The sequence below is a fragment of the Haliotis cracherodii genome, unplaced genomic scaffold (assembly GCF_022045235.1).
Source record: "Haliotis cracherodii isolate W230 unplaced genomic scaffold, xgHalCrac1.p SCAF_2, whole genome shotgun sequence".
In the NCBI taxonomy this organism is placed as follows: Eukaryota; Metazoa; Mollusca; class Gastropoda; order Lepetellida; family Haliotidae; genus Haliotis; species Haliotis cracherodii.
Window position 1 is genome coordinate 45,152,734 of NW_027266275.1, and position 20,386 is coordinate 45,173,119.

Sequence of the window (20,386 nt, forward strand, 5' to 3'; positions counted from 1 at the left end):
AAAAATTATCGTGTAAGAAACCCATGCGTATGACGATAGATGATTGGAGGCCCCATAAGAAGTCAACGAGTTGTCATGTTTGTAATAAACCCCTGGATGGGGATTCCGTAAGAGATCATTGTCACGTCACGGGTAATTATCGGGGAGCCGCTCATAACGAGTGTAACTTGAAACTAAAAATGAATGCTCAAACAATACCCATCCCCGTTGTGTTTCATAACCTTAGAGGATATGATTCACATCTCATTATGCAAGCTATCTCAAAGACTGACGGCGGTTTAACGTGCATTCCTAACAATATGGAAAAATACATATCGTTCTCGTTGACTAAACCTATACATTATAGGGACAAGGATGGGAAATCTAGAATAAAGTAAAGCAATGGGCTTAGATTCATAGACTCAGTACAGTTTCTGTTATCTTCCCTGGACAATTTAGCTAATGCGAACAATCCCAATGACTTCGCGATAACAAATAAATATACCGATAAGATAACTCGTCATTTGTTGCTGAGAAAAGGTGTATATCCTTACGAATATATGGATGATTGGTCTAGATTCGAAGAAACTGAATTACCACCCCTCGAATCATTCTATAGTAACTTAACAGAATCTAGAATAACAGATGCCGATTATGAACACGGTCTGACGGTCTGGGATAAATTAGGTTGTAAGAATTTAGGCGATTATCACGATCTGTACTTAAAAACCGATGTACTGTTACTCGCCGATATATTCGAGATATTTAGAAAGACGTGTTTAAAACCAGACGGCTTGGACCCGGCATGGTACTATTCCAGTCCCGGACTATCGTGGGATGCTTTGTTGAAGAAGACCGGCGTAGAACTAAAACTACTCACATATTATGATATGCACTTGTTTATTGAGAAAGGATTAAGAGGTGGTATATCGATGGCAGCGAAAAGATATTCTAAGGCTAATAATAAATTAGTGGAAGGATACGATCCGAGTAAACCCGACACGCACATATTATATCTCGACGCTAACAATTTGTACGGATGGGCTATGAGTCAACCTTTACCCACGGGTGGTTTTGAGTGGGTCCATAATATCGATAATAATGATGAGAATAAAGGGTACATACTAGAAGTTGACTTGGAATATCCGAGTTCCTTACATAAAGACCATAACAGTTATCCGCTATGGTTAATAAAGACTGGATGTCGGAATATCAACACTCCTTGATGGGTAATAGTAGGTTAGCTAACGTAGAAAAACTCGTACCAAATTTGATGGATAAGACAAAATATATAGTTCACTACAGAAATCTCCAGTTGTATCTATCGTTAGGTATGAAACTAAAGAAAATACACAGAGTTCTAAAGTTTGATCAAAGCCCTTGGATGGAGCCCTATATAAGCTTGAACACAGATTTAAGAAAGATAGCCACCAGCGATTTCGAAAAGAATCTATATAAGCTCATAAATAACTCGGTATTCGGTAAAACTATGGAGAATCTAAAGAAGCGTGTTGATGTTAAATTAGTCAGATCTAATGAGGAAGAAAGACTCAGGAAACTTATAGCCAGTCCGGCTTTTAACAGAAGCAAGATATTCGATAACGACTTAGCCGCGTTGCATATGCAGAAAAGTAATATAAAATTCAACAGACCGGTGTACGTCGGTATGAGTATTCTCGACTTGTCAAAACACTTAATGTATGACTTTTATTACAACGAACTTAAGAAGCAATACGGCGATAGATGCGAGGTGTTATATACCGACACAGATTCTTTGTTGATGGAAATACAAACTGAGGATGTGTATAAAGATATGGCAGAAAAAATAGATATGTACGAAACGAGCGATTACCCTAAAGATAATCCACTGCACAGCGTTGTAAATAAAAAGGTGTTAGGTAAGATGAAGGATGAATGTGCTGGGACTCCTATAGCGGAGTATGTAGGATTAAGACCTAAGATGTATTCTATAAAGAAGTCCGATAATGGGGAGATAAGAAAAGCCAAGGGCGTTAAGAAGTATGTTGTAAAAAAGCATATCAAACACGAACAGTATGCAGAATCATTATTCAACGGTAGAACGTTCAAACACGAGATGAACTCTTTAAGAAGTTACGATCATAGGATATATGGATTAAGAATGAACAAGACATCATTATCCCCCTTAGATACAAAGAGATGGATTGATAATGATGGTGTAACTACCTATGCTTATGGTTATGGTGGTAATACCGTACCGTCGGGAACTATGAACAATTCTTCTCGTACAAATGCCCTACCCGGTCCATCTTGAAGATAATAAAGAATAGGCTCTCCTTCTTTCGTAACCAATCGACTAATGTTATACGTCTTAAGGGACCATATGGGATCGGTTGCGCGACGTAGGCCTCCCTCGAGTTCACCGGGCTGGTATAAATATCTTACCCTTACTCTCTCCGGGAGTTTTCGTTCTTTGCCTCTCCTCGGTGCTGAAGATTCGGGAGTCACGGATTTCATTTTAATAGCATCGGATGGTTTCTTCCCTATTAATCTTGTCACTTCATTATTCAGCGCGGATACAACAGCTGATAATCGTGTCACCCATTCGGTTGATCTCAATCGCTCGAATTTCATTTCGATCCCATACTGATAGCCAAACAAATGTTCCGCTAATGTCCTGTTAAATCTTTCAACAATGGCTTGACTACGGTGGGCCTCTCTTTCACCACGGACGATTTTGACATCGTGCTTTGTTAACAGTTTAGTTACCGATCCCATAAACTCGCGACCAGGATCTACTTGAAATAGCTTAGGCCATTTTAGCGGTCCGCGTTTATATATGCGACTCAGTGCATTAGCAACTTCTGTTGAATCTTTCGAGGTTAATGGCTCAGCCTCTTTGTATCGACTAGCCACATCCACTACTGTTAAAGCGTATTTATACGTTTTGCGTTTTACCTTATCGTGGGGAAGAAACAAGAGGTCAGCCTGATGAACTTCATTCGTCGTAAAAATATCAAACTTCTTCCTCGGTATATAACGCGGTGCCAGTAAATATATTTGCCACAACGCTTGTTTCTTTAACCAATCCTTGGCTACATCTTTAGATACCTTAGCCGCGGTGGCTAATTTTTGTATTGCTCCTATACCTTTCCAATATCCTCGTGGGCTATAGTAAATTTTATTCATTATTAATTAATATTGATGTTTCGTTTAATACAAATCCGGCTCCAGTGGAAGTGAGCCAGAACCATCATTACCTATAAAAATTTATATCATTGGCTCCAGGTGGTGGTGAGCTAGAGTCAATTTAGCTGAATCTCATGACTATCGTTGAATCGCATAGTCATTTACACATAAAAAATGCTACCTGTAGTAGCAGTATAGGTATATGAATCCGGTTCCAGTGGAAGTGAGCCAGAACCCCATTACCTATAAAAATTTATATCATAGACTCCAGGTGGTGGTGAGCTAGAGTCAATTTAACTTAATCTCATGACTATCATTGAATCGCATAGTCATTTTGGCATAAAAAATTCCTCCTGTAGTGGTGGTATAGGTATATGAATCCAGCTCCAGTGGAAGTGAGCCAGAACCCCCATTACCTATACTACTCACCCATCCATCCCCACATCACAATTCCTCTAACCTATTAAGCTCTTGAAAGAGAATGAGTTTGCTGTGGAGGCCATCTGTTCAGTGCTGCAGGTCAACCAGCAGGGAAAGCATGCATGACCCAGATTGCTGAGAGGTGACTGTGGTGATGCTAGGTGTGTGTTCAGGTGAATTGTTTTTAAGAAGCTGGAAACCTTTGTTCATGCATGTTTGCACTTAGGATCAAAAGATGAAAGAGAAATATGAGACAGGATAAGTATTCTATATATATAATTTATTGTCTATTTTTCCATACTCAAATATTATGCTTAAAGCGCAGGAAGGAGAAGACAGTTCAGTAGAAAACTTGGCGGAAGAGATAGGTCTTGATTGATGTTCTAAAATTCAGAGTAGGTAGGACATTCACAGAGATCAGAGGGTGGATTCTTCCATTCAGTGGCAGCAGCAAAGGTGAAAGTTCTTTGTCCTTAACACATTGGAGTGTTTGAGTTGGGAGTATAGACTTCATGCAGGTCACAGAGATAACATGGGGCTGATTGAGAGGAAGATTGATATGCAATGCAGATGGGTTTAGAAGTGATCCAATGTTTGATTGGAAGCCAGTGCAGTTCTCTTAAGATAGGAGTGATGTGGTTGGACTTTGTACCATTGGTCCATATGTTGGTTGTCTTGGGGCTAGGTAACCTTATGTTTTTCTGTATTTTAAATTTTGACCTTTATTTGACCCTTGCACCTTCACCCATACTTTGGTCTGAATCTTCTTATAGCTATTACATTTTGGTTCAAACTGTAATGAAATTTGCTACAAGTGTAAAGATCTTTTGTCGATATAAAATCATGAAAATGTTTTTTTGAGATTTGTCTCTCGCAAAATCACTGGTAATTAAGCAACACCATATAAATGGCGATGGTTTAAGGTTTTGCCAGAAAACAAGCAGTGCTTAAACATTGCAGGGATAATATATCATGTGTTTCTTGTGTCAGATTTAATACCCAAGCGTTTTGATCTCTTTTGTGTCACCTGTGAATAGCGAACTTGATCATGAGGTTAAATTATGTAATGGTAAAATTTCACCAAGTTTCCGATTAATTCATGAGAAAACCAAACATGATCCATCACTGAAGACTGACTCTGACTTCAACACACAATATGCCATGGTTGTATCAATGTCACTTTGAAGGTCATTCACTCGTGAAGTGACTCATAAATAGTTTTGTTCAAATGGCAACAAATATTACTTTGGACAAATGAAAGTATGGCATTGATGATACACATCTGTTCTCTGACAACTAAGGTTCAGTTCCAAGCATGAATAACAACAATCTGCTGGTTGCTGGTGAGTGGGTGTCATTTGCTGGTGATTGAAATCATGGCTTCACCAAGATTATTGTTGAACAATTTTGAATGAAATTTTACATAAAATTAATCAAATAGATTAAAAACATAAGTCAGACACTTTTTAACCCAGATAGTGTAATAAGAGGAGTAGTTTGTCTACTTTAGGTTTTATTGACATGGTATTTTTGTCGGATGTATTTTCAGGGGAACAAAAAATAAAAAATTATTTATAATATACACCTGACTGTACACTGCTGTTTTTTTATGAAAAAAGTTGCATTATACACAAGAAAATATGGTAATATCACTCAGATGTTTTATGTATTAAACAGTAAATGTGACTTGCTATTAAGTAAAGTGGTAAGACAATTAAAACGACTCAATTATGTTTGTTTCTCTTTAAATTTAATATTCAGAATATTTTGACAGAAAAATAGTCTGGGACTTGTTTCTGAATGTTAACTTTAACAAATATTTAAGGATTATTTTTCAATGTGTAACATGAATCAATTTGTAATGACATATTGAATCTATAGCCTTGTTAAGTCAATCTTTCATTCCTAAACCTGGCAAGAAAATATTAGCTAATTTATGTCAGAAGACAGGTGCCTATGAAGTTTGTGTTTTGAATCTTTTTGGCAAATCAAATAACTTTGGTATGGTTTCAGAGCCTGTGCTGAAAAAAGAGAAGCCATCTCAAAACAGCAGCGAGAACATTGTTGGTGATGATGACGACGACGATGACAGCGATGATGAAAGTGATAGCGATGATGAAAGTGATAGTGATGATAGTGTTACATACAGATATGGGCCAAATGTCAAATGTGTGTGACATTGAATGAAGAAGTTTGCTTGATACAGTGAGTCTGAAAATGGAGGTTCTAAAAGAATTGAATGTTCCAATTTCGGCTTGAACGGGACAAACTATTTTTCGCTGACCTGACTGAAGTAAACATGTCCTGGCCTGCTTGTCTGATGTCAGTAGTGTCCGTAAGCATCTCCTCAGAAACCTCTGGACCGATGTAGCTGAAATGTAACGTGCTTGTTCCAACCAGTGATGACACCTGACCTTCTTCATGTTTAATATCTCGGCCACAGAAGTCTTTTGAAAAGAATATTTAGACCATTACTCCGCTCCAGATGACCACAGTAATCTTTTATAACATGGTAAAGTTTTATAGCAGAACTGCCAAACACAATGCAAAACTGGGACTGATAAGTGTAATGCAGCTAGGGAAATAAAATGCTTGTTGAAATTACATAATGGCACGATTGTCTCTTCTTTGCTGAAAACTTTGGGATGAGTCAATAATCATATGCAAATGGATCAACACTGTAAAGTCATGACATGGGCATTGTTAATATCCCATTGGTTCTGGTGTTAACTGCCGTGATACTGCTGGAATAATGCTAACAGCGGCATAAAACCATACTCACTCCGTCATATCTCATTTGCCTCTTCTCTGCCATGCTGGCTCAATCCTTTCTCAAGTTGATCGATGCTGTTGGAATGGAAGGTTGGGCATATGTAACTCGCTTAATCATATGTTCTGCTATAGTCTGGAAGTTAATTTAAGGTACCGACGTTTATTACAATATCTGAAAAACTATTGGACCTACTCCAGTCAAAGTTGGTATGAGATTATTAAACAGTCATACATAACTGGATATTACATTTAAAGACAGTCAGTGCATGAATAAAAAATCTGTCTATTTAGCTATCACTATATTTCATCAACAACCAGACCTGTTCGTCAAGGGTGGAACGAGCATTCATTGTAACAGCCATCTGCATAATCACAGGGCAATATGACACAGTTGAACCAATCAACTCAACTCAAAAGGTTGCACGGAATCACGCAGGCACAAATACGGTGTTAGCGTTGGGCGTCTCAAGCAGTTATTTAATAATATTTATCCAATTATTTTTGCATTCTTTTTCAGGTCAGTGTTATTGACTTGAATGTATCATTCCTTGCCACATTATTATATTTCATGAATTATGTTATTAGGTGTAATATATCATACGTAATTATTCATTAAGACAAATCATGAACAAGATTTGCCTCATGTGAAAGAACAACGTATCACTTATAATCACTTGGTGGCAGAAGGGCTACCGAACTTGGCCCCCTGTCGAATTAGTTGGATGGCTGATATTAATCTTGCAGTGTAGTCGTCCTAGAGCTGAAAGATGTGCCCTGAAGCTGGCAGTGCTGGTACTTTTTTAGCTTGTTGTTTAACCCGGAAAAAGAGGAAAATTTAAACATTTGATTGCATTTGAAGCAATTTCGTGCAGTTTGGACAACATTCACATCAAGAAATGTAATATGTCAGTAAGTCAAATAAACAAGATGGCAGATGCAATAAAATTTCGAAGTTAAATCAGTACTTTTAAAAAATCGGGCATAGCTTTCGTGCACCTGGCTACCCGCCAGGTCTAGAAGCAATACTGCCATAAACTTCAACCCCCATCCCCCAGACACAAGGACAACTGTCACAAGCGTGCAATGTCTGACCCTTTCCCCATGTTGAAGCATATTGAAAAAACCTTGTACTTACTTACCTTTTGTTGAAAAAAACAAAACTCCATTGCAAACATAAGACATTAAAACAACAGATATCCCCATGTTATGGGTTTTTGGACGCTGAAGAAACATTCATAGTTTTCTCGCTAATCACATGAACAACTGTAAAACATCTCATTCACTTACAGGCTTAAAGACAACTTTATCTTAAAAGCCATCATCTGACTCTGAGTATTTACAATTTCTGTGTGAGGCCACACCCCACGTTATAGTGCAAGTAATCGTGATAGAAAACGTATGATGTCCGAAAACCCTTGCTGCTGAAAGCTCTGATCGAAAACAGGACATTTCTCAACGATTGTCCGGTTTTCGATCATATTTTTCGGAGTGTTTTTTTTAAATCTTTGATTATATATTTTACACGAAAGATAATTTTTCCCGAGGACTACTGTTTTAATAAACGTGATTTTCCGCGTTTCCGCGGAGATTTCACATCCCAGGTTTAACACAAGCTTGGCCTGGATAGATACCAGCTGGGTTTCTTTCAGCAACAACGGTATTAGGGCGTAGATGGGCAGCACGTTGTTGAAGGCCCTTCTGTAAGTGCTTGTGCCACCCCTCTGTGTCGTCATTGGTCCGGATGGTCTTTCTGAAGACATACCAGGTCTCAACATCCCATGTTGAGTTTTCCCAACCATGTGGATTGAATGTAACAGCAGAGAGCTGCAGCTTCCTCACTTGTTGCTTTTTTGTGCTCTTTTGGAAGGAAAGGCAGTGTCACAAGTTTCCTCACAAATTTATAAGGTCCTACTTTCTTGTGGTAGGCTGCCTGCTTCCTTAGTTCTTGAACTTTTCTGAAGATGGCCTGTGTCCAGTGGAAATTGCAAGCTTGTATCTCAGTCTCTGGTAGGACTTCCAGGACAGATCTTCCATGCAGCTACAAAGAAAAGGAAAATAATATGTGAACGTATGAACTGTGACAGAAGATATTGGATATTATCATATGACATATGCTTGATTATTGGTGTGTAAAGTATGCACAAACTAAAACCTACCAATTAGATGGATTTTCTGTGTGTGCAAAAACCTATTGTTATACATGTAGTTGTAATGATCTAGCACTTGGTAGTAGTCACATTAGTCTAAGATTGTTCTAATAGTTTTCTGTAAAACAGACACATTAAGTCAATATTAATAGCTGCTAATTGTAGTGATGATCGTACTCACGTAAGTATAAGCTGGTGTGATGTGTTTTTGTGAGGTCGTAATGGAATCTCCCTGTACTCCCATTTTCCAGAGGCAAGAGAGTTAACTGACTTTATAAGTCCAGTTTCCACCCTTGCCGAACTAGGCTGGAATTCCTGGGCTCGATCGTAGCACCACCAGTGGCTGTTATGAGTTAAGTCCCTTCTATGCCTCTCCTATGGACCAATCAGATTCCACCTCTCGTAGCACTTGCAAAATGGCAGCGCCAAGTTGTAACTCCATAATACCAGCCTAGTTTGTCAAGGGTGGAAACTGGACTATTATAGTCAGTTAACTCCCTTGCCTCGGGAAGATGTCTACTCCTGGTTGCAAGAAGTGTGATCATTTAATGATCACGGGAGATCCTCATAGCAGCTGCTAGAAGTGTAGAGAGGATTTATGTAAAGATGAGGCAAGATGTGATCAATGCACAAATCTATCCTAGAAAGCCTTCCCCAAATTAGCTGAAGCTTTAACTAAAGCTAGAAGGCGTGAAACAGCTAAGAAGAAAGTTAAAGTCATTGCGAAAGTTAAAGTCACTGAAGTAGCCTCTGACTCTACCCCAGGGCCTCCTACTCCTACTCTGGCGTTCTCTATGAACTTGATTCAACAACTATTCAAGCAACAGCAGGAGATGATGGAGGTGATGTTTGAGTCACGCTTCTCAGCTATAAACCAAGATATGGAGATTATGAAGAAGAGGCAAACAGTGTTGGCTAAGAAGAGTCCTCTGGCCAAGACGCCGCATGGGGGACAGCCATCTGTTTACGCCACAGCCTCGGCCATACGGCCTACCCCAGCAACCGACCAGCCGGGTAGAAGCTCTCAAGCTTTACCCTACCATGATACACAGGCATCTAGATCTCCACTTGGGTCCCGTCAGGGTACCGCAAGGCCATACTCCCCAGCTAAGACACTGTACGGTCACCTCACTGACTACACGGTAACCCAGCCGACCGTCGAGCTGACCGATAAGACACCGTAAGATCACCACACGGACTCCACGGTAGCCAAGCCGTCGCTATCAACCGATAGTACCCAAGCCGTCCGCACGGACCACACGCGACCAGGCAACTGACGGAGATGAAGATTACCGTACAGACGCCGTTATACATGGGCATTCATCACAAGCCGCACGGACCTTATCCATACCGGAATCCTGGACACCAGCAGTTGAACCACACTGGGAACACGTTGAGTGTATGAACTACGACAAACATCCACCCCACGGCCATTCGGGGGTGAAGGCAGAATCGGACCTATATGAGGAGATTAATCAGTCTGATGTTTCATCCCAGGGTGATTTTGCAGAGGGATACACTCATTGAGGAGTTATATCATCTTATGCCTGTACTCCAACCTCCAATGACAGAAAATTCACCACCTGAGATGACGGAATACAGAGGATGTCATGTCCTACATCATCTCACCACATCTACCAGACATTGCCGTGGCCGACCAGGCGTCTGAAAAGCTACTCAAGCTCAGACATGATGACCGGCTATCCTTACCTCCATTGAAGTGGAAGTTGTATGGAACTCATGACTGTCCACTTACGGATTATCAAGATTTGGACCAAGATTTTACTAAGCTAGTATGCAACCCTAATACTAATGTCACGTTACCAGCTTCACAAATCAAGGACCTGTCCATGGCGTCCAGACATTCAATGGACATTGGCGCATATATCAACTGATTTTCGACTGTATCAGGCACATCATATTCCATCGTTGCAGACATCATATGACGGCATATCCGGAGAGACTCCTGTGATTATTAGGACGGATCAGGTCGGACTCATCCACAGCCTGCTAGACACCATAGTCAGAATGCAGGAAGACTTACTCTCCACCCAAGTCTGCATGTCTTCACAGCTACTCTTGGTTCAGCGGCAACAATTACTAGCATGGATTCATTCAAGAGCTGTTTCCAACCAAACCAAGAGAGTTTATAATGTCACAACCAATATCTGCTCCCAAGACGTTCAACGGCAAATTGGGCCATGTCATAGATGAGGTCAAACAGGATACAACAGAACGTTTTCAAGTATCAACTATCAACCTAGCTGCCAAGGCACATCATGGATCTTCCCATTCCCAGAAGCGTTCCTAAGCAGAAGATTGTCCCCTCCAGGGAAGATTCCTTCCAACCGAGTTGTGGTTGGGGGGTGTGGGGGGTTGACTTCGACAAGTCTAAATCCTCTGAGGGTTTCTTTTCGTCAGTCCAACTGCAAGAAATGAGGATGTTGTCCCTGGGACAGATCCGGTGGCAGAGGTGACCGCAGATTCTAACTTCCTTGCCACCCACTCCGTCGTTAGACCAGGGCCCGGGATCATGAAACTAACTTAAGACCATATTTTGACTTAAATCGGGGATCACGAAGCACAATCTATGACAATATCTTAAGCCTAAGACAAAATTTGATCTCAAGTCCTAAGACTGCCCCTGAGTAGACTTTGTAGCAAAATTTGTAGCAAGAAAGATGGCGGAGGTTGTTCGGCTCATGCGTCGCCTAGGGGCTAAAAAGGACAAAATAGCAATTCATCGAACATTTCGAGACCGATTCAACCCTCTTGATCTGTACAACGACGAAGAGCTCTTGGAGATATATAGATTTCGTCGTCCTACCATTATTTTCATCGTTGGTCTAACCGGTGATGAACTGGCATAGATTCTACCCCACTCAGCGTTCCCAGAGTCTCCCACCTATCATTCAAGTTTTGATATTCCTTCAGTTTTTTGCTAATGGGGCTTTTCACCTTCAGTTGCTCAATCGCTTTGTGTCAGCCATATTGGATAGTGTTTACAAAATCACGTTATACGTACACCGGTAATGATCGAAACGCAAATACCATCACGTATATTTCAAAATCAGCTGCGATACCTACATCCTTGAATTCCTCATACATTTTAGAATCAAATGCCAAATGGTCTTTGTCACCAATACAAATTGTCTAGATGTAATGAAGCAAAATAAATGAGTCGTGAAAACGAACGCTGAAAAAAGTGCACTTGTTGGAAATGTAAACATATTCGTTGAGTACATTGGCTCAGCATTTTCAGAATAAAAGCGGGAAGAGAATCGTAGGGAGAATTAGGGAATATATACATTGCAATGATTTGATATTTTCAAGAGAACTTGTCGAAGTTCCTGTCCAGTGCGACGCCATGACTGACGCAAAATCACGCACAACGACAACGGTATTTCTCAGAATTTATAGGAATTTCCGTTGGTTTCAATGAAAAATATAACAACAAATAACAGTACACAGATTGTCAGAATGGGTCTGATTACTTACATGTCACATTTATGTATAGACGAACCCTGAATCAACGAAAGTCCCCTTGTAAAATCCCGCGTACTGTTGACAGTCAACACGCCATTTTGTAAAAGTCGGTCACCTGTAGTGATGTCATACGTCAACATATGTTGTACATATTAGGTAATTTCTTTGAGGTGAAGGTCCTTGAATGAAAGTACACACGATCATTGTGTCCTAGCAGGCTATTTACAGTTTCAATTATGATGTAGATCGTGCATGTCTTGTGTACATTTTTTCACACATTTAATTTCACTTTGGATATTAATCATTGTTCAATATGATATGATATCATAAGTAGATATAGGCCACAGCATGTATGACTGTTTAATATATTTCTACAAGAATTGTAAAAAGTTTTAAATATAACCCGTGCCATGTACCCCGTTGGTGGACGATTATCCTGTTAATTCTATACCAAGAGAGCTTTCTTCGCATCTTTTATGGAATAATTTTGAGACAAGATGATGAGAAATAATTACATAATAATGAACAAATACATGTACAACATTGAATAATAATTTTGTTTGGTTTGAAATAATTTTTTGAGTTCTTGATTACGTAAAATTGATGCCAAACAGGTGTGTGTCTTGTCCAATTAAGATACACTGTACATTATCGAATTGTTTATCTATTCAAGACATTATTTACATGGTAAACGCAGTCTTTTTATGTTGTGTTGAAAAAGCGTCAAATTCCGTTTTAAACACATGGACTTTTTCCATATCATGAACGAAAATTAGGGGAGATATATATCAATCAAAATACCAGTGTCGTCTTTCTCCGACGTTATCAAAGACAAACAAGCAGCCATGACGTCAAATAGAATGGTGTCATTTTCTTAGTAATTAATTACATTTGATGATACTGCTAGTGATCCAATTAGATAGGTGCAACATTAGTCAAAGTACACTTGCACAATCAGGAGAATGTTGGAATCTAAGGACTAATTTATGGTTTACATAGGGCCATCCATTTTGCTATCACTCATTTTTTATGAAGTATAATTTCATCATTTCTGATGGGTTTTTTATGCCTAAACGTATACAGTTTCAATATCGATATTTGTGTTGGAATAGTTTGGTTCCTCGTGCACAAAACACCACGAAAATACACTGTCCTTACACACAGCTAATTCTCACCAAGTGACCCTAGTTACAATAAACTAGTGCTAAGCATAGCGGAGTTATGCTCCCTTTCCTTTAAACGCGTGTAACCTCTCTGTCGCCTTTTGACGTCATAGCGGTATATCAGTTTTCGTCATTTACGGCCCCAATTTTTTGCATTGAATTTATGTCGTTATACATACTCATATAACTCCATTTGATATATATTTATGTCGTTCAAATATTAGGCAGTATTTGTCGCTCACAGTTTCGGTAAAGCTGCTAAATATTTTTTTTTGTCGCACAGTACTTTTATTGGTGTTCGCTAAAAAGCGGAGAAATTTCCTGTTTTTCGACGCAGAATAAATTCTCAGACAAAACTTAGTATCGTCTTTTTTTCAAACCGGTTTAATATTTACAGTTAAATTTACACCATAATATAGGAAATTTAATATTCTACATCACTGTAATTTTATAGCCAGAGGTAGATCCAGTGTCGAGTGAGCGCAATTCTCGCACAACCTTCTCTTTCCCGATCTTAGGAAAATGTGCGTCAGAAAAATAACCTCGGCATCCAATGATTACAGTAGTGCGATATTGACCTTTTTCACACTTCGCTAATTCTGGTTTGAAAGCGAGGCTTGGAGAGCAGAAGGTGAAGGGTGGATTGCACATGAAACACATGGAGATGTCAACAAGGCACGCAATCGGGACAAACTGTGACAATTTAACCACCCCATTACATTTATCGTAAGTATTGAACATTATTCTTATTATTATCATTGACAAACTATTCTACTGTTATCTGGTCTTCTTACCAATATAAATTTGAGTCTGGCCGTTCTGTTGTGATTTCAATTTAAAATATCCATGACCACCTGGTATCTCCCAGTGCAGTTTATGGTAGCTGAACAGACTTAATACAAATGCTACTGAAATCTTGTAAAGAATAATTCATTGTTTACACACCATTAAGCCAAACTATTTATTGTGAGTTTAAATAACTTTGCGGGTTGTATTTGAAGTCGAAATATTGACCTTTTGACCATATCTAGATATATGTCAGAAACTAACTAAATTGATATGTTGATATAGGCTAATGTATCAAATTGTAACCTACTGAGAATTTACAATCGTAACAAATCAGAAGTTTGCATCAGTTGCGTATTTGATGTAAATTGTAATGGACTCAAATGCATTCCAATAAAATATTAGACCTCTCGATCTACTTGTGCTGTTGTGATTATGAACAGTTGTTATTTTGATTGTCAATGTTGACAGATTAGATAGCATGAGGTGTAATATTTCAACTGAATTATTACTTAAAGGTTGTGTAAATATTTAAAGTAAAGTACAGTTTGATCTGCAATTTTGGTAACAATTAATATTTCTACCAAAATTATATTTACTTTACTATACCAATTTAATCATGTCATGAAATGAACAAAACCCCAACTAATTAATGTCCAGTAAATGTTCAATCTACATGTGATCTTTATATAATTTACAGAAACAGATAACTCTTTAACAGTTTGTATTCAAATATTTCAAATGCATAAATTGATATTGACATAACTAAAAACTTAAAGTATAAAAAGAATTATTTTTAATTCCCATGCGTATTGCAATCATAACTCATTTATTCCCTTTGTTTAATTGTGAAACCCATCTGGTTTTATGTCCACAAACATGTTTTGAAACTTTTAAAACAAAAAGATTTCTTTTGTGCAAGCAGTTGCCATGTATTATTGATTATTAATCATATCAATTTATATATAAGAATATAGTTGTGCTTACTGTGTTATTTTGCAATAATTATATTGTTATGATGTAATATTTTACTATTGTTAACAATCTTTAGAACTTTAGTTTATTTCAATCAAGTCAAGTGGTGTGATCATTTTTATATTTTTTTATAATTCAATCAAAACGAGAAAAATAAAAAAATATAAATACATAGAAGAAATATGTTTTCCTTGTCAAATAAGGATGGTAGCATGAATTTCATGCTCCTTGTATAGCATGCTCCTTGAGAAAATTCATTCCATTTCTTCTTCGAATGTACCTTATATGATTTTAGGGAGACATCACTGTCAGCTATCGATAATCTTGGAGGACAAAAAACTCTACATAGTATTCTTTTAGGTGATCCAAACTTAGATGTTTTTCTGAATACAAAAATATTCTTGTCTGTACACAAATTTATAGAAACGACTAACAGATTCAGTAGCTAGCATATTATTGTTTTCAAACTGTTAATCATTAATATTGTTAAATCTATATTCAACACTAAAATGTATAATATTAGGATATGTATGAGATGCACACTGTCTTCACTTTCCAGCACATTGTACATATCCTTCATATGAGCACTGTATATATATTGCGCACTATGTTTCGACAGTGTGAAGCTTCAACTGTAAATTGTTCATTTTCATTATGCAATATTATGTATAACTGTATATAGGGAGAAGGCGGTAATAAGTGCTGCCCTTTGTCTTTTTGGACAATAAAATATATTTAATAATATTTCATCTTGTGATATGACAAAGTTAATATTTTCAAGTCAAGATTTCAACTTAAGTAAACCACATGAAGAGATAAACATTGCATTTGACAAAATAAATTCAAGACTTATATTTTCTTTGTGATCTTCATGACCTTACTCAGAAAACCATAGTGTCAATGAGGCAGACTGACTGTAGGTGTGACAAAACGTGATATTTCACCTGATTTTAATAAAAATCTTATTTATTTCACTCTAGCGAAAGTATGTTTTCAGCATGGTCAGTCTAAATAAAGTTTTTCATGATTCAATACATACCGGTAACACATATATCAAAACTTGTTTCATTAAAACAAGAGTGAATTTCTGTGTGACATTGATATAAAGAGCTGTAGTACACTGTCATTAAATTGATGCATCTGTTGAGTTTACTGTTTACACAGAATATACTGTTTGAGTTTTCGACATATCAGATGAATTGATGCCTTCAAGATTGTTCTAAAGTAGCATGTAATGTTACACACTGTGATTAATTTTCCTTAAACTTCTCTATTTCAGAAGAATGTTGTTTTCTAAATAAGCAATATTATGAGAAAAGGTGAATATGCATTGTTTATAAAAAATGTTATTGAAGTAGGAATATTATTACAATATTATTGAATTATTCATTTCAGGCCAGCCAGTCAACACAATGAAGTACTAGTATCCGGGTGACGGATGTCTGGAGGAGCTTTCTGCTGACAGTAACACAATGGTTACAATGTGCGTCCTGTCTAAGGACGAGGAAGTGAAAAGCCATATTCATTCAATCAACAAATGTGCTTCCTGTCACACTTAAATAGGACGAGGAAGTGAAAAGCCTTATTCACTCACAAATCAACATTGCCAATATTTATCGGACACTGAAAAAGCACATTGTACCATTTGTTTACAAGCAAGAAAATTATTTTCTCCTGGTATTTAATTAGGTGCTTTTGACTGACAAAGACACCCAGTCCATGTTAAGTTTTGAAAACTTATATTGTGAGAAATAAAGATATGAAAATTTTGGTTTGTTTTTCTTTGTTAAATATGAGAAATCCAGATTTTTCCATCAACATATTTTGTACCGATACATATATTTTATCTTGGCTTGATTACCAATTGAAGTTGATTCCTTTTGTTATTTTATCTATACTCATATCTGATCAAGACATTTTCAAACTATTCAGGATAAATGTATTAGTAGTTTCCTTTTGATATACAATTACCTATCATCATACAGGATTAGGTGAGGGTGTTCAAGAAGTTCATGCATTATTTATATTTATCAATTTTTAGTTTCCTTTAACTTATTTTAAACAGTTCACATATTATTACTTTTGTTGTGCACGGTGCAATCTCAGTCGGCAATAATCAGTTAAGTAAGTGATGTTTGAAGAACAAGTAAAGTATCATCTGTCATTGTACACACTGAATAGAGTTATCGCCCCTTCTGAATATTTATTTTGACACACGAATTATTTTCATAATTAACATTGTAATATGTTGAAATGAAAATCATAGCAGAAAAAGTGTCTTTTGTCAACTGGACTCATGGTAAAACGATAGCGCGTTGTGCAGCAAACACCACTATGAAACGTGAAATAAACATGATCATTTGATCTCGAGTTCGCCAAGCCAAGCATTGACTGAGCAATTTTGGAAAAGTTCACTGACATGTTTCATGTTATGCGGTTTATTTTCGATACAAAACTTCTGTCATTGAATGAACTGTGACATTGTACCTATATGCCGACGAGGTTATGATAAAACAATCTATTTCTGAAATACGTATCTCCAAATGCACCTTTCGATTCACTTCCGGGATCCTGACAGCAAAATGCAAATTCCAGTGTATTACAGGCATATTTTAGTTGGACCTTAAGATTAAATGTGAAATATCTTATGTATTAGATACAGAGGATACCATTTTTTGTTTGTTTGAAATGTCCACCAGTGAAATGCGCAACATGCTGTCTGTTCCCTATCAGCTGATGCGACTCACACTGCATGGAGCTATCCTCTCCAAGCCTCGTTTTCGATCCAAGATGGCGAAAGTGTGAAAAAGGTCAATAGAGTCCTGAACAGTAACTAGTTACATACAGACAACATCTATCTATCCATGTCTTTAATGTCACAATCCACCTGGGGATGCATTGGGACGGGTTTTTAAAAAAATTCTTTTAAAAAATTAAAAAATCAGCGTCTCAGTTAATTTCATGTTTGTGAAATAATTATTTTGTTCAGTGATTCATTATTAAAGGGGCACTGATCTAACGCAATTCCCCGGACTGGTTGTTGCCTTTGTTATTGTTTTTTTTCCCGTGAGTACCCGGATGATAAGCAACGCAACTGAGCCTGACCAGAGACTGGGCTACCGTCTGCAAGGACAGCTAAATAAACTTGGAGCCTGGAGGCAATATTTGTTTTACCCATTTTTGCATAAACACTGATTGGTTAACTGTGATCTATAAAGATTGCGACAAAGGGCGCATGCTAATTAATTTCTTCAGCCTAAACAAACAGACAAAAAGAACGGCCGAGCTCATCGGATGTCGTCATTTGGAAATACCCCAGATGGTTATGGTTTAATACTAAAAAAAAGTATCCATGCAGTGAAAGCATTTTCGGATTCCGGCTTGCGTTGATAATACGATTACTACTCCACGTTTTCTCGTATAACCCTACACTTGTGTATTTGTCGTCATTTAGTTGATGCCCAGTTAATGAATTTATTACAGGTACAATTAGTGGTAGCACCACTTAGATTACCTGACAAAGGTTCCCATTTGGCATTTATTGTGTCTGGGGTAATTATTCAATCTAAATCCAGGTTTGAAGTGAGGTGAAATGTGTGTTATGTAATATGCACGTGCCAGCCCAGCAAGAGATGAATTATCAGTTGATTTACTTTTTATGTAAATCAACGGATCATTCCTAGTCCTCAAAGGATTAACAGAAATTAAGTTGATTGATTAATCACTGTTATCTTGCACAGTGGATATGTCAAGAGTAAGTGTTTACATGTCTAGGTTTACTAAAACAAAGGGAATACACTCATATCATAGCGTGAAGTGCCGATGTAAAAACAACATACTTTGTTCAAAGGGTTAACTGATAATACGTTGATTGATTGATCATTGTTATCTATCACTCAATGGATTTTTTAGGAACCGTGGACGTTGTCACGTGGGCCTTCTCAGCAGACCATTGAGACTTGACACATGTAAAACACCTGAAACAATCCAAGTGATCAGTTGAGAAACGAACACGGGTTATAATATCCCAAAACAATATACATCTTTTAAAATATTTGATTGTTACAGAGACACGTGACATCGAATAAGTTTCTTTGTACAGCTGCAGACGAGTGGGATATTGTTCCTTTGTGTGGATATTCACGGATACATTCCTCTAACAAGGAAGCTGCCTAAAATTTATACACATAAATTTGGTAGGTTGTAATTATGATATATGCATTTTGTTTTCCTTCATTTGAACCGATTCGTTCTTGTTTCTCTACGTCTTGGTTGGGAAATTCTTCAATGCGCGATAGACGTTGTTTTCACAGGTCTTTTCCTTTGTAAGCGTGTATATATTACCTTCAATTTGTAAAATGTGATTCTCTCAGGCAATTTATAAAATGTGTAAATATTTCAGTCATTTTGACTAAAAAATCTTTCCAGATTGATTAAGAGGATCAAAAGGGCCTACACACATCACAACATTTTATTATGTAGGATTAGAAGCCAAACAACATAGAAATGTACTTTTCAAGGTAACATTTCCAGTCTCTTGGTGATGACATTAAACATCAAAATGTTTGGAATTCGTTATCATAATAATACAGATGGAAATGTTTTTCAGTCACTTTGTAAAATAACTGAATATTTAGACATTTAATAAATTTGTTACACATTTGACAGTAAAAAAATATACACACTATAAAAAAAGCAATGCTCAAGTGAAATATTTACTGTGTTGCAAGTCAAAATAGTGTAAACGAAAATCGCAAAATTACCAAGCAAGTGACTTATCAAAACTTCGTCACCATTACCGGTGCTACCCACAAAGATACCTACATTTCCTTATTATCTCGAAAACTGTATTTCATTTTGTTGATCAATGTGAAAATATGCCCTTATTGCTACCAATAAAAGTGACTACGAATGGCGCAGCAGAGGTCGCTAACTAGTCTAGATTTCTGCTATACATCCGGGTACTCACTGGGGAAAAACAATAACAATGGCAACAACCAGTCCAGGGGAATTGCTTTAGATCAGTGCCCCTTTAAGGTGCTGATTAGAAGATGTGTCTGTTTCTTTTTTAATCCATTTCAATTGGGATATAGATATCTAGACTGGATATTACAAATTGCATCCCGGTCTCACCTACTAAATCAGATAAATATTGTCATTTTTTTACCTAACACTCAATGAAATTTTGGATATTATTCCCAACATAGTTTATTTACATCGCCTATGTGTAACTGGTCTTCTGCGCTGAATGCAGTGCCAAGTTGCGCGAATTATCGAGAGGAAATAGTCAATCGGACAATTCGACAGGATGGTCAAGATATCACATGTCGTCTTGGTCAAATTTCATTTTTGTCTCGGTGGTACTCAAATGTGCAAACCCATAAAGATAACCGGTGGGGGATATCAGAACTTACCCCTAAGATGCTCGATCAGTGGTAGTTTTATTGAACCATCTGCATGAGGGATCACGTTAAATGTTTATTTCATGTG

At 37.4% G+C, this 20,386-nt stretch overlaps 1 protein-coding gene across 3 annotated transcripts in view; it reads left to right on the forward strand.

Annotated features, from left to right (window-relative positions):
* Positions 1-6,176, forward strand: part of LOC139469159 (nucleolin-like) — a 374,233-nt gene extending 368,057 nt beyond the window's left edge. For all 3 annotated transcript variants that reach the window (XM_071251294.1, XM_071251292.1, XM_071251293.1), the window contains one exon: positions 5,581-6,176. In XM_071251294.1, the coding sequence (XP_071107395.1) occupies positions 5,581-5,744 (164 nt within the window). In that variant the 3' untranslated portion in view covers positions 5,745-6,176. The remainder of the gene's footprint in view (positions 1-5,580) is intronic.
* The last annotated feature ends 14,210 nt before the right edge of the window (positions 6,177-20,386 follow it).